General features: G+C 51.6%; 1 protein-coding gene across 2 annotated transcripts in view; it reads left to right on the top strand.

Annotated features, from left to right (window-relative positions):
- The window catches only part of LOC143805709 (transmembrane 9 superfamily member 2-like), a 133,380-nt gene extending 115,302 nt beyond the window's left edge, over window positions 1-18,078 (top strand). For both annotated transcript variants that reach the window (XM_077285273.1, XM_077285271.1), the window contains one exon: window positions 17,275-18,078. In XM_077285273.1, the coding sequence (XP_077141388.1) occupies window positions 17,275-17,342 (68 nt within the window). In that variant the 3' untranslated portion in view covers window positions 17,343-18,078. The remainder of the gene's footprint in view (window positions 1-17,274) is intronic.
- Window positions 18,079-25,117: the final 7,039 nt, after the last annotated feature.

The following is a 25,117-nucleotide window of genomic DNA, read 5'->3' as shown; positions in this document are numbered from 1 at the left end:
AACAATAGCCTTCCCGATGTTTCATCCCGTCATTCCATGCTTGTGGTTTTATTGTGGGTTTGTTTTCTCCTGCCGGTCCATCACTGCCAACAATGGGAAGATTTCCCTTTCTCATACCTACCATCATCCATTCCGTTGATACAGCGGGGTGGTAATGTAAAAGCAGACAAGCTGGTTAAATTGCTTTAGTTGCTTTGACGACTGATTCGTATTTAGAAGCACGGTAAATATTTGTATGCAAAGCCAATTTTGTCTTTTGTAGACAACTGTAAAAAAAAAAAAAATTGCTGCCTGTCTTCTGGAGCACAAAAAGCCCACGTCATGGGGGGGAAAAATGTAAATTAATTAATTCCAATCTGCTCTGAAAATGCAGCGAGGCAGTTGTCTGCAAGTGTATGTTTTCACTTGCGTAATGTATGTTTAGACAGCTCCAACCTTAAACTCTGCTAATTTGCTGCTCATTCTGCCAGAGTTTCAAATCGAGTGGGAAACGTTTACAGAATTTCCTTTTTTATTATCACAAATGCGGGTAGATGACTGCATTTGCAAATTATTAAGGAAATGCTGCACTTACAGGATTTTTCCCGGGTTTTAAATGATTCTATGAGAGAATGGTGCTCTCATCTTGAAATGGAAACATTATTTTTTTCTTTTTTCAGTTTTTAGTAAAAGATTGTAAAAAGCCAAATAAGGAAAACTGTTTTTTGTATGTACTCTTTAACTCTTTATAGTTCTTTTATTAGATATATATTATTTTCCTATTTAAAAAAAACTCTGCACATGACCATCAAGCTTAAGGGGTTGTCCAGTCTCTGTGACTGCAGGCTTCTGAATCCTTACAGTGTGTGCGCTGCATGGTGTCAGGATTCACCGATATTGATGGTGAGAGCAGGTGGTCACATGCCGACTGGACGTGCTCCGCCTCACTCGGGACAAGTGAATTGAGCAATACTGAGCACGTCTAGTCAGAATGTGGCCGGAACTAAGCAAATTGCATAATAGCTGTCACATGACCACCTGCACGCGCCAGCAATATCCCCTTAAACTTTTCTCAATCAATTATAATTTTTCACTAGATTTATAATCCACACGACCATATGTTGAAGAAAATAAGCATCCAGCATTCTTTTATCTGCTGATCTAGTATCTCCCTTTACTTCTTATGGTACCACAGTCCAACTACTCTTAACTGTAAAGAGCCCTTTCCTGTATAGATGTTTAAATAGTCTTTCTTTCACACTTAAAAGGGTTGTATTGTGTTAATTAATGGCTAAACTTGCAGAGCAATAAAAACTAGATGGGCATTTCCTGAAGGAAATACATGGTGCTTGAACAGCGCTGCCAGCTTTACAGCAGCACTTTTCACACACGGGACCAGGGGGCCACTTACTTTTCCACACCCGGGACCGGGGCGCACTTACTTTTGCACACGCGGGACCGGGGCGCACTTACTTTTGCACACGGGGCCAGGGGCGCACTTACTTTTGCACACGGGGCCGGGGGCGCACTTACTTTTGCACACGGGGCCGGGGGCGCACTTACTTTTGCACACGGGGCCGGGGGCGCACTTACTTTTGCACACGGGGCCGGGGGCGCACTTACTTTTGCACACGGGGCCGGGGGCGCACTTACTTTTGCACACGGGGCCGGGGGCGCACTTACTTTTGCACACTGGGCCGGGGGCGCACTTACTTTTGCACACGGGGCCGGGGGCGCACTTACTTTTGCACACGGGGGCGCACTTACTTTTGCACACGGGGGCGCACTTACTTTTGCACACGGGGGCGCACTTACTTTTGCACACGGGGGCGCACTTACTTTTGCACACGGGGGCGCACTTACTTTTGCACACGGGGGCGCACTTACTTTTGCACACGGGGGCGCACTTACTTTTGCACACGGGGGCGCACTTACTTTTGCACACGGGGGCGCACTTACTTTTGCACACGGGGGCGCACTTACTTTTGCACACGGGGGCGCACTTACTTTTGCACACGGGGGCGCACTTACTTTTGCACACGGGGCCGGGGGCGCACTTACTTTTCACACACTGGGCCGGGGGCGCACTTACTTTTCACACACGGGGCCGGGGGGCACTTACTTTTCACACACACGGGGCCGGGGGGGCACTTACTTTTCACACACGGGGCCGGGGGGGGCACTTACTTTTCACACACGGGGCCGGGGGGGGCACTTACTTTTCACACACGGGGCCGGGGGGGGGCACTTACTTTTCACACACGGGGCCGGGGGGGGCACTTACTTTTCACACACGGGGCCGGGGGGGCATTTACTTTTCACACACGGGGCCGGGGGGGCATTTACTTTTCACACACGGGGCCGGGGGGGGGGGGGGGGGCACTTACTTTTCACACACGGGATGAGAGGGTGTCATAGTCACTTTATTCTGATGTTTGACTTTGATAAATGATCATGTCCTAAAATGGACACCGTACATTTGCATAGCTGCCATCTTTGGAAGGTCAAGTTGGGGGTAATGGAAAGTTCGCCATTATTTCCTATGGGAAATTTTTTTTTTAAATACGATTTAAATAAAATCTACATATCGGATCGACTATAAAAGTCATAGCACACCTGTCCCCACCGAGGCCTTCGAAACGCCGCCTGAACGGGGTCTCTGCGCCGAGCGGTTTGGGCCGCATTAATTGCGGAAAACGCGGAGAAGAATAATAACTAGATGGGCATTTCCTGAAGGAAATACATGGTGCTTGAACAGCGCTGCCAGCTGCCAATGAACCTCAGGAGCAAGTCTGGCATGCAGGGCCCTGCCCCTGGGTATCCAATTTGGCCCCTTGGTAGCCACTTTGATGTGCGGGGCCCCTTGTTAGCAACTTTTGCCCCTTGGTAGAAACTTTGATGTGCGGGGCCCCTTGTTAGCAACTTTGGCCCCTTGGTAGCCATTTTGGCATTTAGGAATCCTTGGTAGCCATTTTGGCATTTAGGAATCCTTGGTAGCCATTTTGGCATTTAGGAATCCTTGGTAGCCACTTTAATCGGAGGCCGGGGACCCTCGGCCTCCGATTTGGTGGCCGGGGACCCTCGGCCTCCGATTTGGAGGCCGGGGACCCTCGGCCTCCGATTTGGTGGCCGGGGACCCTCGGCCTCCGATTTGGAGGCCGGGGACCCTCGGCCTCCGATTTGGAGGCCGGGGACCCTCGGCCTTCGATTTGGAGGCCGGGAACCCTTGGCCTTTGATTTGGTGGCCGGGGACCCTCGGCCTCCGATTTGGAGGCCGGGGACCTCAGATTTCGTGGCCGGGGACCCTCGGCCTCCGATTTGGAGGCCAGGGACCTCAGATTTGGTGGCCGGGGACCCTCGGCCTCCGATTTGGAGGCCGGGGACCCTCGGCCTCCGATTTGGAGGCCGGGGACCCTCAGCCTCCGATTTGGAGGCCGTGGACCCTCAGCCTCCGATTTGGAGGCCGGGGACCCTCGGCCTCCGATTTGGTGGCCGGGGACCCTCGGCCTCCGATTTGGAGGCCGGGGACCCTCGGCCTCCGATTTGGTGGCCGGGGACCCTCGGCCTCCGATTTGGAGGCCGGGGACCCTCAGCCTCCGATTTGGAGGCCGTGGACCCTCAGCCTCCGATTTGGAGGCCGGGGACCCTCGGCCTCCGATTTGGTGGCCGGGGACCCTCGGCCTCCGATTTGGAGGCCGGGGACCCTCGGCCTCCGATTTGGTGGCCGGGGACCCTCGGCCTCCGATTTGGAGGCCGGGGACCCTCGGCCTCCGATTTGGAGGCCGGGGACCCTCGGCCTCCGATTTGGTGGCCGGGGACCCTCGGCCTCCGATTTGGTGGCCGGGGACCCTCGGCCTCCGACTTGGAGGCCGGATACTCGGCCTCCGATTTGGAGGCCGGGGACCCTCGGCCTCCGATTTGGAGGCCGGGGACCCTCGTCCTCCGATTTGGAGGCCGGGGACCCTCGTCCTCCGATTTGGAGGCCGGGGACCCTCGGCCTCCGATTTGGTGGCCGGGGACCCTCGGCCTCCGATTTGGTGGCCGGGGACCCTCGGCCTCCGATTTGGAGGCCGGGAACCCTCGGCCTCCGATTTGGTGGCCGGGGACCCTCGGCCTCCGATTTGGAGGCCGGGGACCTCAGATTTTGTGGCCGGGGACCCTCGGCCTCTGATTTGGAGGCCGGGGACCTCCGATTTGGTGGCAGGGGACCCTCGGCCTCCGATTTGGAGGCCGGGGACCCTCGGCCTCCGATTTGGAGGCCGGGGACCCTCGGCCTCCGATTTGGTGGCCGGGGACCCTCGGCCTCCGATTTGGAGGCCGGGGACCCTCGGCCTCCGATTTGGAGGCCGGGGACCCTCGGCCTCCGATTTGGAGGCCGGGGACCCTCGGCCTCCGATTTGGTGGCCGGGGACCCTCGGCCTCCGATTTGGAGGCCGGGGACCCTCGGCCTCCGATTTGGAGGCCGGGGACCCTCGGCCTCCGATTTTGTGGCCGGGGACCCTCGGCCTCCGATTTGGAGGCCGGGGACCCTCGGCCTCCGATTTGGAGGCCGGGGACCCTCGGCCTCCGATTTGGTGGCCGGGGACCCTCGGCCTCCGATTTGGAGGCCGGGGACCCTCGGCCTCCGATTTGGAGGCCGGGGACCCTCGGCCTCCGATTTGGTGGCCGGGGACTCTCGGCCTCCGATTTGGAGGCCGGGGACCCTCTGCCTCCGATTTGGAGGCCGGGGACCCTCGGCCTCCGATTTGGTGGCCGGGGACCCTCGGCCTCCGATTTGGAGGCCGGGGACCCTCGGCCTCCGATTTGGTGGCCGGGGACCCTCGGCCTCCGATTTGGAGGCCGGGGACCCTCGGCCTCCGATTTGGTGGCCGGGGACCCTCGGCCTCCGATTTGGAGGCCGGGGTCCCTCGGCCTCCGATTTGGTGGCCGGGGTCCCTCGGCCTCCGATTTGGTGGCCGGGGTCCCTCGGCCTCCGATTTGGTGGCCGGGGACCCTCGGCCTCCGATTTGGTGGCCGGGGACCCTCGGCCTCCGATTTGGAGGCCGGGGACCCTCGGCGTCCGATTTGGAGGCCGGGGACCCTCGGCGTCCGATTTGGAGGCCGGGGACCCTCGGCGTCCGATTTGGAGGCCGGGGACCCTCGGCCTCCGATTTGGAGGCCGGGGACCCTCGGCCTCCGATTTGGAGGCCGGGGACCCTCGGCCTCCGATTTGGAGGCCGGGGACCCTCGGCCTCCGATTTGGAGGCCGGGGACCCTCGGCCTCCGATTTGGAGGCCGGTGACCCTCGGCCTCCGATTTGGTGGCCGGGGACCCTCGGCCTCCGATTTGGAGGCCGGGGACCCTCGGCCTCCGATTTGGAGGCCGGGGACCCTCGGCCTCCGATTTGGAGGCCGGGGACTCTCGGCCTCCGATTTGGAGGCCGGGGACCCTCGGCCTCCGATTTGGAGGCCGGGGACCCTCGGCCTCCGATTTGGTGGCCGGGGACCCTCGGCCTCCGATTTGGAGGCCGGGGACCCTCGGCCTCCGATTTGGAGGCCGGGGACCCTCGGCCTCCGATTTGGTGGCCGGGGACCCTCGGCCTCCGATTTGGTGGCCGGGGACCCTCGGCCTCCGATTTGGAGGCCGGGGTCCCTCGGCCTCCGATTTGGAGGCCGGGGACCCTCGGCCTCCGATTTGGAGGCCGGGGACCCTCGGCCTCCGATTTGGAGGCCGGGGACCATCGGCCTCCGATTTGGAGGCCGGGGACCCTCGGCCTCCGATTTGGAGGCCGGGGACCCTCGGCCTCCGATTCGGTGGCCGGGTACCCTCGGCCTCCGATTTGGTGGGCGGGGCCGGGGGGGCACTTACTTTTTACACACGGGGCCGGGGGGCACTTACTTTCCACACCCGGGGCCGGGGGGCACTTACTTTCCACACCCGGGGCCGGGGGCGCACTTACTTTTGCACACGGGGCCGGGGGCGCACTTACTTTTGCACACGGGGCCGGGGGCGCACTTACTTTTGCACACGGGGCCGGGGGCGCACTTACTTTTGCACACGGGCCCGGGGGCGCACTTACTTTTGCACACGGGGCCGGGGGCGCACTTACTTTTGCACACGGGGCCGGGGGCGCACTTACTTTTGCACACGGGGCCGGGGGCGCACTTACTTTTGCACACGGGGCCGGGGGCGCACTTACTTTTGCACACGGGGCCGGGGGCGCACTTACTTTTGCACACGGGGTCGGGGGCGCACTTACTTTTGCACACGGGGCCGGGGGCGCACTTACTTTTGCACACGGGGCCGGGGGGGCACTTACTTTTGCACACGGGGCCGGGGGCGCACTTACTTTTGCACACGGGGATCGGGGGCGCACTTACTTTTGCACACGGGGCCGGGGGCGCACTTACTTTTGCACACGGGGCCGGGGGCGCCATTACTTTTGCACACGGGGCCGGGGGCGCCATTACTTTTGCACACGGGGCCGGGGGCGCCATTACTTTTGCACACGGGGCCGGGGGCGCCATTACTTTTGCACACGGGGCCGGGGGCGCACTTACTTTTGCACACGGGGCCGGGGGCGCACTTACTTTTGCACACGGGGCCGGGGGCGCACTTACTTTTGCACACGGGGCCGTGTGATAAATGATCATGTCCTAAAATTGATACCGTACATTTGCATAGCTGCCATCTTTGGAAGGTCAAGTTTGGGGTAATGGAAAGTTCGCCATTATTTCCTATGGGAATTTTATTTTTTTAAATGCGATTTAAATAAAATCTACATATCGGATCGACTATAAAAGTCATAGCACACCTGTCCCCACCGAGGGCTTCGAAACGCCGCCTGAACGGGGTCTCTGCGCCGAGCGGTTCGGGCCGCATTAATTGCGGAAAACGCGGAGAAGAATAATAATAATAACTAGATGGGCATTTCCTGAAGGAAATACATGGTGCTTGAACAGCGCTGCCAGCTTTACAGCAGCACTTCACACACCAGGGGAGCACTTACTTTTGCACACCCGGGACCGGGGCGCACTTACTTTTGCACACGGGGCCGGGGGCGCGCTTACTTTTGCACACGGGGCTGGGGGCGCGCTTACTTTTGCACACTGGGCCAAGGGCGCGCTTACTTTTGCACACTGGGCCAAGGGCGCCATTACTTTTGCACACGGGGCCGGGGGCGCGCTTACTTTTGCACACGGGGCCGGGGGCGCGCTTACTTTTGCACACGGGGCCGGGGGCGCGCACTTTTGCACACGGGGCCAAGGGCGCACTTACTTTTGCACACGGGGCCGGGGGCGCCATTACTTTTGCACACGGGGCCGGGGGCGCCATTACTTTTGCACACGGGGCCGGGGGCGCCATTACTTTTGCACACGGGGCCGGGGGCGCCATTACTTTTGCACACGGGGCCGGGGGCGCCATTACTTTTGCACACGGGGCCGGGGGCGCCATTACTTTTGCACACGGGGCCGGGGGCGCCATTACTTTTGCACACGGGGCCGGGGGCGCCATTACTTTTGCACACGGGGCCGGGGGCGCCATTACTTTTGCACACGGGGCCGGGGGCGCCATTACTTTTGCACACGGGGCCGGGGGCGCCATTACTTTTGCACACGGGGCCGCCATTACTTTTGCACACGGGGCCGCCATTACTTTTGCACACGGGGCCGGGGGCGCCATTACTTTTGCACACGGGGCCGGGGGCGCCATTACTTTTGCACACGGGGCCGGGGGCGCCATTACTTTTGCACACGGGGCCGGGGGCGCCATTACTTTTGCACACGGGGCCGGGGGCGCCATTACTTTTGCACACGGGGCCGGGGGCGCCATTACTTTTGCACACGGGGCCGGGGGCGCCATTACTTTTGCACACGGGGCCGGGGGCGCCATTACTTTTGCACACGGGGCCGGGGGCGCCATTACTTTTGCACACGGGGCCGGGGGCGCCATTACTTTTGCACACGGGGCCGGGGGCGCCATTACGTTTGCACAAGGGGCCGGGGGCGCCATTACGTTTGCACACGGGGCCGGGGGCGCCATTACGTTTGCACACGGGGCCGGGGGCGCCATTACGTTTGCACACGGGGCCGGGGGCGCCATTACGTTTGCACACGGGGCCGGGGGCGCCATTACGTTTGCACACGGGGCCGGGGGCGCCATTACGTTTGCACACGGGGCCGGGGGCGCCATTACGTTTGCACACGGGGCCGGGGGCGCCATTACTTTTGCACACGGGGCCGGGGGCGCCATTACTTTTGCACACGGGGCCGGGGGCGCCATTACTTTTGCACACGGGGCCGGGGGCGCCATTACTTTTGCACACGGGGCCGGGGGCGCCATTACTTTTGCACACGGGGCCGGGGGCGCCATTACTTTTGCACACGGGGCCGGGGGCGCCATTACTTTTGCACACGGGGCCGGGGGCGCCATTACTTTTGCACACGGGGCCGGGGGCGCCATTACTTTTGCACACGGGGCCGGGGGCGCCATTACTTTTGCACACGGGGCCGGGGGCGCCATTACTTTTGCACACGGGGCCGGGGGCGCCATTACTTTTGCACACGGGGCCGGGGGCGCCATTACTTTTGCACACGGGGCCGGGGGCGCCATTACTTTTGCACACGGGGCCGGGGGCGCCATTACTTTTGCACACGGGGCCGGGGGCGCCATTACTTTTGCACACGGGGCCGGGGGCGCCATTACTTTTGCACACGGGGCCGGGGGCGCCATTACTTTTGCACACGGGGCCGGGGGCGCGTTTACTTTTGCACACGGGGCCAAGGGCGCGCTTACTTTTGCACACGGGGCCGGGGGCGCCATTACTTTTGCACACGGGGCCGCCGGCGCCATTACTTTTGCACACGGGGCCGGGGGCGCCATTACTTTTGCACACGGGGCCGGGGGCGCCATTACTTTTGCACACGGGGCCGGGGGCGCCATTACTTTTGCACACGGGGCCGGGGGCGCGCTTACTTTTGCACACGGGGCCGGGGGCGCGCTTTCTTTTGCACACGGGGCCGGGGGCGCGCTTTCTTTTGCACACGGGGCCGGGGGGGCACTTACTTTTCACACACGGGGCCGGGGGGCACTTACTTTTCACACACGGGGGCCGGGGGCGCACTTACTTTTGCACACGGGGCCGGGGGCGCCATTACTTTTGCACACGGGGCCGGGGGCGCGCTTACTTTTGCACACGGGGCCGGGGGCGCGCTTACTTTTGCACACGGGGCCGGGGGCGCGCTTTCTTTTGCACACGGGGCCGGGGGGGCACTTACTTTTCACACACGGGGCCGGGGGGCACTTACTTTTCACACACGGGGCCGGGGGCGCACTTACTTTTGCACACGGGGCCGGGGGGCACTTACTTTTCACACACGGGGCCGGGGGGCACTTACTTTTCACACACGGGGCCGGGGGGGCACTTACTTTTCACACACGGGGCCGGGGGGGCACTTACTTTTCACACACGGGGCCGGGGGGGCACTTACTTTTCACACACGGGACGAGAGGGTGTCATAGTCACTTTATTCTGATGTTTGACTTTGATAAATGATCATGTCCTAAAATGGACACCGTACATTTGCATTGCTGCCATTTTTGGAAGGTCAAGTTGGGGGTAATGGAAAGTTCGCCATTATTTCCTATGGGAAATTTTTTTTTTTAAATGCGATTTAAATAAAATCTACATATCGGATCGACTATAAAAGTCATAGCACACCTGTCCCCACCGAGGCCTTCGAAACGCCGCCTGAACGGGGTCTCTGCGCCGAGCGGTTCGGGCCGCATTAATTGCGGAAAACGCGGAGAAGAAGAAGAATAATAATAATAAAATATAAGAAATCGGATTACAATATGTTGCTTGAACCTAGGAGGTTCAAGCACCATAATAAGAAAATATAAGAAATCGGATTACAATATGTTGCTTGAACCTAGGAGGTTCAAGCACCATAACTAGATGGGCATTTCCTGAAGGAAATACATGGTGCTTGAACAGCGCTGCCAGCTTTACAGCAGCACTTTTCACACACGGGACCAGGGGGGCCACTTACTTTTCCACACCCGGGACCAGGGGAGCACTTACTTTTCCACACCCGGGACCAGGGGAGCACTTACTTTTCCACACCCGGGACCAGGGGAGCACTTACTTTTGCACACGGGGCCGGGGGCGCACTTACTTTTGCACACGGGGCCGGGGGCGCACTTACTTTTGCACACGGGGCCGGGGGCGCACTTACTTTTGCACACGGGGCCGGGGGCGCACTTACTTTTGCACACGGGGCCGGGGGCGCACTTACTTTTGCACACGGGGCCGGGGGCGCACTTACTTTTGCACACGGGGCCGGGGGCGCACTTACTTTTGCACACGGGGCCGGGGGCGCACTTACTTTTGCACACGGGGCGCACTTACTTTTGCACACGGGGCGCACTTACTTTTGCACACGGGGCGCACTTACTTTTGCACACGGGGCGCACTTACTTTTGCACACGGGGCGCACTTACTTTTGCACACGGGGCCGGGGGCGCACATACTTTTGCACACACGAGGCCGGGGGCGCACTTACTTTTGCACACACGAGGCCGGGGGCGCACTTACTTTTGCACACACGGGGCCGGGGGCGCACTTTTGCACACACGAGGCCGGGGGCGCACTTACTTTTGCACACACGGGGCCGGGGGCGCACTTACTTTTGCACACACGGGGCCCGGGGGGGGGGGGGCACTTACTTTTCACACACGGGACGAGAGGGTGTCATAGTCACTTTATTCTGATGTTTGACTTTGATAAATGATCATGTCCTAAAATGGACACCGTACATTTGCATAGCTGCCATCTTTGGAAGGTCAAGTTGGGGGTAATGGAAATTTCACCATTATTTCCAATGGGAAATTTTTTTAAAAAAATGCGATTTAAATAAAATCTACATATCGGATCGACTATAAAAGTCATAGCACACCTGTCCCCACCGAGGCCTTCGAAACGCCGCCTGAACGGGGTCTCTGCGCCGAGCGGTTCGGGCCGCATTAATTGCGGAAAACGCGGAGAAGAATAATAACTAGATGGGCATTTCCTGAAGGAAATACATGGTGCTTGAACAGCGCTGCCAGCTGCCAATGAACCTCAGGAGCAAGTCTGGCATGCAGGGCCCTGCCCCTGGGTATCCAATTTGGCCCCTTGGTAGCCACTTTGATGTGCGGGGCCCCTTGTTAGCAACTTTTGCCCCTTGGTAGCCATTTTGGCATGCAGGAATCCTTGGTAGCCACTTTGGCCACATCCTCTTATATACAAACATCACTCCTATATACAGACACCACTCCTATATACAGACATCCCTCTATATACAGACACCACTACCATATACAGAGATCCCTCTATATACAGATACCACTCCTATATACAGACATACCCCTATATACAGACAGCACTACAATATACAGAAATCCCCCTATATACAGACACCACTTCTATATAAAGACATCCATCTATATACAGACACCACTCCTATATGCAGGCACCTCTCCTATATACAGACATCCCTCTAAATACAGACACCACTCCTATATACAGACACCCCCCCTATATACAGACACCACTCCTATATTCAGACATCCCCCTACATACAGACATCCCCCTATATACAGACATCTCTACTATATACAGACATCCCCCAATATAGAGACACCACTCCTATATACAGACATCCCTCTATATACAGACATCTCTCCTATATACAGACATCCCTCTATATACAGACACCACTCCTATATACAGACACCACTCCTATATACAGGCACCTCTCCTATATACAGACATCCCTCTATATACAGACACCACTCCTATATACAGACATCCCCCTATATACAGACACCACTCCTATATACAGACATCCCCCTATATACAGACATCCCCCTATATACAGACACCACTCCTATATACAGACATCCCTCTATATACAGACACCACTCTTATATACAGACATCCCTCTATATACAGACACCACTCCTATATACAGACATCCCTCTATATACAGACATCTCTCCTATATACAGACATCCCTCTATATACAGACACCACTCCTATATACAGACATCCCTCTGTATACAGACACCACTCCTATATACAGACATCCCTCTATATACAGACACCACTCCTATATACAGACATCCCTCTATATACAGACACCACTCCTATATACAGACATCCCTCTATATACAGACACCACTCCTATATACAGACATCCCTGTATATACAGACACCACTCCTATATACAGACATCCCTCTATATACAGACACCACTCCTATATACAGACATCCCCCTATATACAGACACCACTCCTATATACAGACATCCCCCTATATACAGACACCACTCCTATATACAGACATCCCCCTATATACAGACAACACTCCTATATACAGACATCCCCCGATATACAGACACCACTCTTATATACAGACACCACTCCTATATACAGACATCCCTCTGTATACAGACACCACTACTATATACAGACATCCCTCTATATACAGACACCACTCCTGTATACAGACATCCCTCTATGTACAGACACCACTCCTATATACAGACATCCCTCTATATACAGACATCTCTCCTATATACAGACATCCCTCTATATACAGACACCACTCCTATATACAGACATCCCTCTATATACAGACATCTCTCCTTTATACAGATATCCCTCTATATACAGACACCACTCCTATATACAGACATCCCCTATATACAGACACCACTCTTATATACAGACATCCCTCTATATACAGACATCCCCCTATATACAGACACCACTCCTATATACAGACATCCCCCTATATACAGACACCACTCCTATATACAGACATCCCCCTATATACAGACACCACTCCTATATACAGACATCCCTCTATATACAGACACCACTCCTATATACAGACATCCCTCTATATACAGACACCACTTCTATATACAGACATCCCTCTATATACAGACACCACTCCTATATACAGACATCCCTCTGTATACAGACACCACTACTATATACAGACATCCCTCTATATACAGACACCACTCCTGTATACAGACATCCCTCTATGTACAGACACCACTCCTATATACAGACATCCCTCTATGTACAGACATCTCTCCTATATACAGACATCCCTCTATATACAGACACCACTCCTATATACAGACATCCCTCTATATACAGACATCTCTCCTTTATACAGATATCCCTCTATATACAGACACCACTCCTATATACAGACATCCCCTATATACAGACACCACTCTTATATACAGACATCCCTCTATATACAGACATCCCCCTATATACAGACACCACTCCTATATACAGACATCCCCCTACATACAGACACCACTCCTATATACAGACATCCCCCTATATACAGACACCACTCCTATATACAGACATCCCTCTAAATACAGACACCACTCCTATATACAGACATCCCCCTATATACAGACTCCCATATACAGGTCAGAGTTGTGGGTCACTTACTTTTCACACACGGGGCCGGGGGGCACTTACTTTTCACACACGGGGCCGGGGGGCACTTACTTTTCACACACGGGGCCGGGGGGCACTTACTTTTCACACACGGGGCCGGGGGGCACTTACTTTTCACACACGGGGCCCGGGGGGCACTTACTTTTCACACACGGGGCCGGGGGGCACTTACTTTTCACACACGGGGCGGAACTTACTTTTCACACACGGGGCCGGGGGGGCACTTACTTTTCACACACGGGGCTGGGGGGCACTTACTTTTCACACACGGGGCCGGGGGGCACTTACTTTTCACACACGGGGCCGGGGGGGCACTTACTTTTCACACACGGGGGGGGGGGGGGCACTTACTTTTCACACACGGGGCCGGGGGGCACTTACTTTTCACACGGGGCCGGGGGGGCACTTACTTTTCACACACGGGGCCGGGGGGCACTTACTTTTCACACACGGGGCCGGGGGGGCACTTACTTTTCACACACGGGGTCGGGGGCGCACTTACTTTTCACACACGGGGCCGGGGGGGCACTTACTTTTGACACACGGGGCTGGGGGGGCACTTACTTTTCACACGGGGCCGGGGGGCACTTACTTTTCACACACGTGGCCGGGGGGGCACTTACTTTTGACACACGGGGCTGGGGGGGGCACTTACTTTTCACACGTGGCCGGGGGGCACTTACTTTTCACACACGTGGCCGGGGGGCACTTACTTTTCACACACGTGGCCGGGGGGCACTTACTTTTCACACACGTGGCCGGGGGGGCACTTACTTTTGACACACGGGGCTGGGGGGGGCACTTACTTTTCACACGTGGCCGGGGGGCACTTACTTTTCACACACGTGGCCGGGGGGCACTTACTTTTCACACACGTGGCCGGGGGGGCACTTACTTTTCACACACGGGGCCGGGGGGGCACTTACTTTTAACACACGGGACGAGAGGGTGTCATAGTCACTTTATTCTGATGTTTGACTTTGATAAATGATCATGTCCTAAAATGGACACCGTACATTTGCATAGCTGCCATCTTTGGAAGGTCAAGTTGGGGGTAATGGAAAGTTCGCCATTATTTCCTATGGGAAATTTTTTTTTTAAAATGCGATTTAAATAAAATCTACATATCGGATCGACTATAAAAGTCATAGCACACCTGTCCCCACCGAGGCCTTCGAAACGCCGCCTGAACGGGGTCTCTGCGCCGAGCGGTTCGGGCCGCATTAATTGCGGAAAACGCGGAGAAGAAGAAGAATAATAATAACTAGATGGGCATTTCCTGAAGGAAATACATGGTGCTTGAACAGCGCTGCCAGCTTTACAGCAGCACTTTTCACACACGGGACCAGGGGGGCCACTTACTTTTCCACACCCGGGACCGGGGCGCACTTACTTTTCCACACCCGGGATCGGGGCGCACTTACTTTTACACACGGGGCCGGGGGCGCACTTACTTTTGCACACGGGGCCGGGGGCGCACTTACTTTTGCACACGGGGCCGGGGGCGCACTTACTTTTGCACACGGGGCCGGGGGCGCACTTACTTTTGCACACGGGGTCGGGGGGCACTTACTTTTCACACACGGGGCCGGGGGCGTACTTACTTTTGCACACGGGGCCGGGGGCGCACTTACTTTTGCACACGGGGCCGGGGGTGCACTTACTTTTGCACACGGGGCCGGGGGCGCACTTACTTTTGCACACGGGGCCGGGGGCGCACTTACTTTTGCACACGGGGCCGGGGGCGCACTTACTTTTGCACACGGGGCCGGGGGCGCACTTACTTTTGCACACGGGGCCGGGGGCGCACTTACTTTTGCACACGGGGCCGGGGGCGCACTTACTTTAGCACACGGGGCCGGGGGCGCACTTACTTTTCACACACGGGGCCGGGGCGCACTTACTTTTCACACACGGGGCCGGGGGGGGCACTTAATTTTCACACACGGGACGAGAGGGTGTCATAGTCACTTTATTCTGATGTTTGACTTTGATAAATGATCATGTCCTAAAATGGACACCGTACATTTGCATAGCTGCCATCTTTGGAAGGTCAAGTTGGGGGTAATGGAAAGTTCGCCATTATTTCCTATGGGAATTTTTTTTTTTTAAATGCGATTTAAATAAAATCTACATATTGGATCGACTATAAAAGTCATAGCACACCTGTCCCCACCGAGGCCTTCGAAACGCCGCCTGAACGGGGTCTCTGCGCCGAGCGGTTCGGGCCGCATTAATTGCGGAAAACGCGGAGAAGAAGAATAATAATAATAAAAAAATATAAGAAATCGGATTACAATATGTTGCTTGAACCTAGGAGGTTCAAGCACCATAATAATAATAATAATAATAATAATAAAATATAAGAAATCGGATTACAATATGTTGCTTGAACCCAGGAGGTTCAAGCACCATAAATATAAGAAATCGGATTACAATATGTTGCTTGAACCTAGGAGGTTCAAGCACCATAATAAAATATAAGAAATCGGATTACAATATGTTGCTTGAATCTAGGAGGTTCAAGCACCATAATAATAATAATAAGAAAATATAAGAAATCGGATTACAATTTGTTGCTTGAACCTAGGAGGTTCAAGCACCATAATAAGTAGATTTGCTATTTACTTGCTGCTGGCACTTAGATCCCCTCTGCTGGAAGGAAGTGAACAGTATTCATCCCTGTAGCGTTCAGGTTCAGTCACCGTTCTGTGTATAGAGAGCACTGTAACTCCAGCCCCTGGACTGACTGACAGCTCTCTCATCATTAGTGCCAGCTGTCAGTCCGTGCGGGAGTGCAGTTACAGCCGCCACTCTCTATATACACGTAGTGGTGACTGAACCAGCACCACCCTTATGACTGAAACTAGCATGCTGCTGGGAGGAATAAAGGTAATTTTCTCCTGGCAGAGGGGATCTAAGTGCCAGGCAGGATCAGAACACTACTATCCTGCAGATTAAGCCCACATCTGCAGGTTAATAGCTTTTTTTCATGTGACAAGTTACTGTTTTAATTATGTAGTTTATTGCTCGTTGCCTAGGCAAGAAATGCTCACGTGCAGGCTGTTGACTTATTGAGCTTGCAAGCGCTGCTCAGGAGCTAGCCAGATGACTGGATGTAGCTAGCTTTAGTGCTCCTGCACTCCTCTAATGCTGTGGAGGAAAAGCTATCTCTGCTTGCAGCATTAAAGAGTGCATAGTTCAGACCAGCGGCATGACCATGGCAAGCCGGGAGGCAGAAGAGCGGTGTGCTCCTGAAGACAGAACATGAGCACATCTTTTTTAGTGAATGTCTTCTGTTTTTTTTTTTTTTTTTTGTTTTTTGTTTTTTTTTTTTCAAAGGTCCATGGAAAGAATGAATCAAGGGATGTTTTTTTGTATTTTTCACTTTGTCTAACCTCTCTCCTGTGTGATAATCTATTTGCATGCCTTTGAACAGACTTTAGCTCTCAAATATTGTTTTCAGAATGTGGAGCTCCAAGCAGGATTCCATATCCAAAATGTGACATTACAATAGGATTATAAATGGGTACATTGGTGTCACTGGGTGTATAATAAAAGATATATACAGTATATCTCTGTGCACACAGTAACTCTATTAGCTGCTTTGTCATGGAGTACGGTGAGGTCTGACTACACCCAGGGTTTGTTTGTAGTCTGTTACTAGGTAACCTTTGCTGCTTTTGTACTATACTTTTACTTGGTCACATTTTCATCTTTCGAACACAGTTGCATGGTGCAGTGAATTGGAATAACCAGTGTTATTTTTCTTCTTTCCAGGTACCATTGGTTTCTTTGCTTGCTACTGGTTTGTTAGGAAGATTTACAGTGTGGTAAAAGTGGACTAATCAAATATTGCAATGAAATTGTGACAAATAAAGCCAGAACATATGATTCCAAGAATAAGAAGATGCTACCTTTAGAGACTGGGACTAGCAGCATATTGTGGGTTCGCACAGTGAGGAGAGGAGCACTCTGGGAGACTGTTTACGACGTCCCGTCTTGTGCTCATCATCAATATTCTATTTTTTTTAATCACCATTTGCTGTAAATACACTAGTGAGATCCGTGGGATGTTGTCGGATTCATTCAGCAATGACTGGGTGTGTTTCTTACTTTCGCCCATGACCGGTAATAGAAGTCATGGCTGACCATGATGTTGTTTGATATCCCACAATGCTTATATAATTTTTGCTATTGTGCCTTCCAGACATTATACATAAGAGGTTTATTTGTACAGAGGTTCACTATGTTTTACATACACACTGTGTTCTATGAAGTCAGGTTTTTTTTTTTTTATTTAATAAGATCTGTTTGTTTTTTCTGTTTTTAACCTATTCTAGCAAGTCTGCTTTAACTGCTCCATGTTTCATTGATTTTGTTTTTTTTTTGCTTTTTATTGGTTCGATCAGAAAGCGTCTAGTCTGTATATACTAGAAGTGATGCCTTCATAAAGCCTTGGTGAAGTTCCAGGTACTAGGCTCCTGCGCTTTCTAGAAACAACAAACCAAAACATGTGGCATGTATTTTTCAGCCTTTTTGCCTATGTCTTGTCTTGTGCAATAAAGTTACGAAAACCACAAACTCTTCTAAACTATCTTATGAAGGTAAAACTTGACTTTTGTCTTGATTCATATGCCAAGTAGAAATGAGCAGCTCATTTCTACTTGGCATATCTTCTGGGTGGATTAGGGAAATGCTGTAGATATAGTATACCTTGACTTCAGCAAATCATTTGATAAAGTATCTCATACTATCCTCATTGAAAAAAATGGCCACGTATGGGATTGACAAGGCTGTAGTTAGGTGGATTCATAACTGGCTCAGTGATCGTACTCAAAGAGTGGTAATAAATGGTTACACGTCCAATTGGAAAAGATGGTTCCAAGTGGGGTACCACAAGGCTAATCATCTAGATAAGCGTATTGAAGGTAAAGTAATCAAATTTGCAGAATATGCAAAGATTGGAGGGATAGCTAACACAAGAGAAGACGGAGAAAGGATTCAGAAGGATCTAGATAAGCTTGAACAATGGGCAGAAAATGGTATTCAACAGGGAGAAATGCAAGACTCTACATGTTGGCAGAAAAACGAAAATTATATCTTCAGAATGTGAGGAATAGAACTAAGCAACAGCATGTGTGAAAAAGACTTGGGTATACTAATAGATCACAGCCTGCACATGAGTCAAGTGTGATGCAGCAGCAAAAAATTCTGGGATATATTAAGAGAAGCACTGAGTCTAGATCATGTGAAGTAATTATCACCCCTCTACTCCTCCTTGGTCAGACCTCATCTGGAATACGGTGTCCTGTTCTGGGCACCACATTTTAAAAAAGACAATGAAAAACTGGAGCAACTTCTGAGAAGAGCTCCCAGAATGGTTAGCAGACTGCAAATTATGTCATACGAGGAACGGTTAAAGGATCTGGGAATGTTTAGCTTTCAAAATAGAAGTCTAAGAGGAGACTTAATTGCAGTCTTCAAATATCTGAAGGGATGTCACAGTGTAGAGGGATCATCCTCATTTTCAAATGGAAACACGAGAAGCAATGGAATGAAACTGAAAGGGAGAAGATACAGATTAGATATATTTAAAAACTTTGCCAGTGAGGGTGATCAGTGAGTGGATCAGGCTGCCACAAGAGGTTGTGAGTTCTCCTTCAATGGAAGTCTTCAAATAGAGACTGGACAGACATCTGCCTGAGATGGTTAAGTGAATCCTGCATTGAGCAGGAGGTTGGACCCGATGACCCTAAAGGTCCCTTCCAACTCTACCATTCTATGATTCATGTTGCCCTGGTCTTCCATGGCAGCTGGTCTCCATGTCTATGCCCAGCAACCTGGGTTTCTCTATCTCTTACAGTCCTGTATGACGTTGCTTCAGGGGTGCCTATGGCATTAACTAAGCCCCACAGAGATGAAGACTGACTTCCACAGTGGACGGGATGGCAGTGCACTGCAAGTCGAATTGCTATTCTCTAATGCCAAGCTTTGTTGCATCTTATTCAACCCACCCCTTTGAGCGCCCAAAAAGCATCTTTATGCCCAGCCCTGCTTAAATAAAACAAAGAAACTGCTGATCAGCTTATTGTTAGAAGTCCAAGCATGGGAATTAGCATTTTAAAGATGTATTACTAAAATCTATAGGGGATGATTGCTGGAAATCCTGCTGCTAGTATTCCCACAAACTAGATCCTGAAAAATGGGCTCTATAGAGACCTTTCTTAGATGGAGTAGAGGTACACATGCTTAATCTGTGCTGCTGCATTTGTCTGTGGGACAATGCCAAAAATGTATGTGCAAATTAAACCAACCAATAGATTGTGTGAGGTTAAATGGATTCTAAAAAAAAAATGCCCCACATGTATCCAATGTGACAAATATGGTCCAGTTTGACTGAGCACCCTGAGGTCAGCGCATAAGGTCCTACAGCTGCATATCACTGCATTAGGCTGGAGTCACACTAGCGAGTTTTACGGACGTAAGAGCGCAGAAAATACGTCCGTAAAACTCGCCAAACAAACGGCACAATTATTCTCAATGGGTCTGGTCCTATCAGCCGTATATTACGGCGACGTATTATACGGCTTTCTACGGCCGTAGTAAATCGCAGCATGCTGCGTTTGTCAGCGTATTGCGCAAATAATACGCCAATGAAAGTCTATGGGGGAGCGTAAAATACGGAATGCATACGGACCATGCGTGTGACTTGCGAGAAATACGCTACTCACTGGCAGATGTCCGGAAATGTCCAAAGGCCTCAATCAGGCAGGTGAGACATGCTAATTAGCTGAAAAAGCCAGACAGTGAACCCGGAAGTCTGCTGCACGCCTCCACGGAGTGAGATCTTCAAGATGGCACACATCATAAATGTTGATCTCCTCATCATATTGGTGCAAGAAAGGCCTGTTATCTGGGATCAGAGGGATCCCAACTATGCCAACAGGGCCCAAAAAGATGCAGCATTGAGGAGTGTGTGTGGGTCCCTCTTCCCACATTATGAGCAGCAGCCACGTGAGGCACAGCGACAAATAAGTAAGTACACTCATGTTTTAAATTTAATGTTCTTGTTAACCAGCAGGACCTTACTACTTTGAATTTGTAAACATGAATTTATTAATGAATACCGTAATTAATTGAAAGCACACCAGTACGTACATTGTGTTGGACATGATAAACGGATTTCACTAATGTTTGTAACAGATGTCCCTTAATAACATTGTTTTCCAGTAATTGTTCTTTCTGGGATAGAGGGTAGCGGACTCTGTCCTTGTGGCCTTACTTTAGAATTGTCTTATGTTTTCAAATTAACTAATAAATGTATTCTACAAATGCATATTCCTATGCTACACTAAAATATGTGTAGTCAATTACACCTTGTGAGACCACTCTGCATAATGGGCTAATCAATGTGTGTAATATTTGTTGTTTCAGTGGGTGATGTTACAACCAGATGGCGGAGCATCCGCGACCAATATAGGAGGGAGAGGCAGCAGCGGGAGAGGAGTGGGGCAGGCGCACCTCCCAAGAAAAAAAAATATATTTATTTTGACCGGCTCACTTTTTTGAACCCCAGCATGGACCTCAGGCTGTAAGTACAAACATCACAACCCCTTTTTAAAAAAAAAAATGGTAAAACTTAAACATTTGTACTCAAAAAAATGTTTCTTTACAGAACACCGTCCAACCTCACTGACAGGGAGACAGGGTCTGACTCCGAATTGGTCATAGACCCAGTTGGTGAAGAAGAGGTGGCTGGTCCATCTTCTGCTCCCTCAGGCTCCATCCCTCCAGGATCCTCCTCATCTCGCCAGCCAGCTCCAGCAGAGCCAGAACAACATCATGAGGCCCCACAGTTGGCATCTGCAGCAGCACCACCACCACCTAGCCAGGATGACCCTGGAAACAGCAGCAGCCCTACTGTTGCCCTGGAGCGCTCACCACAGGCTGCAGTCTTGTCACAGCGTTCTCGCCGCAGGAGAGAGCTCCTCCAAAGCAGGAGAAACGTTGATGCTGGGGTGATGAACTATCTGGCAAGGGTTCGTGAGGATGATGGGGAGGAGGGCTTTACAAGGAGCCTTGCCCGGTATTTAAGGCCCATGGAACGTGAGTTGCGGCTTCGTGTGAGAGGGTGCTTTCAGATCCTTATTGATGCAGGCACCCCCCAAATAACCCATACCAACTTATGGAGCTTATTGAACGGTGCCAGATGTCACCTCAAAATATCCTGTGGCCTTAGAGATTACAAGGCATGCATGCTCAACACGGATCTGAAGCACCCCCTCCACGTCAGCCGACACCTCAACCCCAACCCACAACCAACCCACCATGGCAACCTCAGTACCATATGGCCGGATATCGTCAACCATCCCAATATGCCCACTTGTCCACACCCAGTGCTGGAGGCTGGTCCCAACCTGGGTTTGGACAATATGGCCATTTTGGTTTTGGTTATGATTCCAGGCCATATGGGCAGCAACATCAGGGGTTACCTCCAAATCCTTACCAAAATATGCCAACAGCCCAGCATCATACCATGCATAATGTTTCGACAGCCACTACCTCATCCTCACAGAGTACAGGACAATTGGGCCTACAAAGGCCACCTGATGAGGACCCTGAGCAATCCACATCTCCACCACCTACCTACCAAGACTTGTGATTTTTTTGTTTTAATTTTCTTTTTTTTTTTTGTTTTCTTTTAAACATTTTGTTTATTTTTTCTTTTTACGTTATACAATCTTGAGGTTGTTTGTGCTGACATAGCACTTTGTTATGCTGATGTTGGATGTTTATATTGGCTAAAAAAAAATGTGTTCAGCCAAAATCTTTATCAAAAAAGGTTATGACAAAACAATAACCACCCTAAAAATTGGCAGTTAAGTAAAAAGTAATTTTCCCAAAAACAACATCTGGTTGTGGACAATTCCTTATTACATCACACACACATGATAGGCTCATAACCATATGTAAATTAATTAAATACAACAGACAGATTTTTTTAAAGGGTAATCCAAATCTTTAAAAATATTCAAAATTAAACATACAACATTGCATATTCTTGCCAGGGAGTCGCACCTTGAGGACTCAAAAAATAATTGGTAAATACATCCCGAACTTTGAGGCCAGAAAGTGGACGACGCGGAGGAGGGACATATGGGGTAGGCCTAATCACATTGTTCATGAGGTCATCATCAATATTAGGTGAGGAACAATCATTTATGCGTGTAAAATTATGTAAAATAACACAGGCTTTGATAACTTCATTGATTGTAGCCTCACTGAGCTGAATGGCAGACTGAAGAACACGCCATTTGGCAACAAGAATCCCAAAGGCGCACTCCACCAGTCTCCGCGCCCTGGAAAGTCTCAGATTAAAGACCCTCCGCCGGTGGTCCAGGTTGTGCCTGGGATAAGGCCTCATGACGTGCCTCGTCAGTTGGAAAGCCTCATCTCCAACCAAAACAAAAGGCACTGCTTCTGCATTGGATCCTGGGAGTTGCTGTGGTGGTGGGAGGTTTAACTGGTTGTCACGTAGCCGCCGACCCATTATGGACGAATTGAAGACCCTACAGTCTCCTGTTCGCCCATAGGCTCCAATGTCTACAATTATAAACCTGTAGTTACTGTCAGCAACAGCTAACAGAACTACAGAGAAAAACTGCTTATAATAGAAGAATTGTTAACCAGAGTTCGGCGGCTTACGCACCCTAATATGTTTCCCATCCACAGCTCCAATGCAGTTAGGGAAGTCACAAGTGTTCTGGAAACCACTGGCGATTTTTAGCCAATCCTCCTGTTTGGGCTCAGGCATAACAACTTCATGAAGTTTGTCCCATATTTGGAAACAGGTTGTACGAATAATGCCTGAAATGGTGGAACGCCCAATAAGGAACAAGTGTAGGCCCGCATAGGACAAGCCTGTGGCCAGGAAGCTGAAAGACAAAACCCCCAAAAAAAGGTATTAAACATGAGTACAAAGAAAACATGAAGAAACACAAGTGTATAGTATATTTACAAACACATTATGTACAATATAAAAATGTACAGTTCCCATGGTTACTTTAAAACAACATTAACCACAGTTTGGGTCATGTGCTTGTGCCATATTATCAACCTAAACTTACATAACCCTACTAGAAGCCAACACATAAAAAAATATATCATCAACATACAGTATGTGGAATACATACCGTAAGGTTAGGGGCAGACGCTCCTCAGCAGAGATGGCTTTTCTCATCCTGGTGTCCTGATAGGTGATCCCAGGACGGAAGATCTCCAACAAGATATCAAAAGTCCGGATGGTCATACGACTATACAGGTAAAACTTGGCAGCATGTGACCTCAAAGCTGAATATAGCCTCTGAAAATGTCCTTTACTCTGGCGTTGGGTCAATAGAGGATGCACCCACAATCTTCGTCTCCTCCTTCGCGGATCCGCATTGACCGGATGTGGCTGTCCAAAGCGACGTGACAACACCCAGTGAAGTATCACCCGCTGAGTTGTGCTTAAATACACATGGTCAGACATGTTTGTAAGGTGAAAGCAACACAGCCAAAAGAAGCTCCAGAACAAATAGGGCAGATGGGAGGGTTATACCTGTTGTAGAGGGCTTTAAATAGTGTTGTTAATGACGATTACCGTTAAACCGTTAAATGTCCATTTTGTGATGCTGCGTGATAAATACGCCATACGGATCACATACGGATTACACACGCAGCAGCACATGCGCAAAATACGCGACCACACCTAGGCAACGCATTAACTACGGAACTAGATTTCTGGGACATTTTGGCGTATTACATGCGTAGTACGGACATATAATACGTTCCGTATTGTCTTACGCTGAGTGTGACTCCAGCTTTACGGAGCACCTATTGAAATCTGTAACTCCCTGTGTAGGACATGGACTGGATCTCTTCTCCAGTGGGATGGCTGTTATAGTAGCAGTAGTTTACCTGTCCTATTTTTTAAATCTGATCAAGTTTTGACATTTTGGATAAAGCTTGAAAACAAACAAACAAAAAAAAACCATACCCACCCTCAGCCATATCCCTCCCTTCCTGAACATAACAGCTCTGGGTAAAAAAAAAATGCACTTTGGATCACCATATGGAAAAGACCTGTGTGAAGAAACCAGATTGTATCTTAGGCTACTTTCACACTAGCGTCGGGCTCGGCCCGTCGCGGTGCGTCGGGCCGAGGTTCCCGACGCTAGCGTTGTCTCCGCCGCACAACGGGGGCAGCGGATGCATTTTTCCAGCGCATCCGCTGCCCCATTGTGAGGTGCGGGGAGGTGGGGCGGAGTTCTGGCCGCGCATGCGCGGTCGGAAAAAGCGGACCGTTGTGAGCAAAAAACGTTACATGTAACGTTTTTTGGTCCCGACGGTCCGCCACAACATGGCGCAACCGTCGCACGACGGTTGCGACGTGTGTCAATCCGTCGCAATACGTCGCTCAATGTTAGTCTATGGGGAAAAAACGCATCCTGCAAGCACTTTTGCAGGATGCGTTTTTTCGGCAAAACGACGCATTGTGGCGGATTGCAGTTAACGCTAGTGTGAAAGTAGCCTTAATTACCCAGACAGCTACGTTTTTGCAAACCAATAAGAACTGAAT

This window comes from Ranitomeya variabilis, chromosome 2 (assembly GCF_051348905.1).
Source record: "Ranitomeya variabilis isolate aRanVar5 chromosome 2, aRanVar5.hap1, whole genome shotgun sequence".
Lineage (NCBI taxonomy): Eukaryota > Metazoa > Chordata > Amphibia > Anura > Dendrobatidae > Ranitomeya > Ranitomeya variabilis.
The sequence above is the reverse complement of the archived record's forward strand: the minus strand, read 5'-3'. Positions and strand labels throughout refer to the sequence as shown.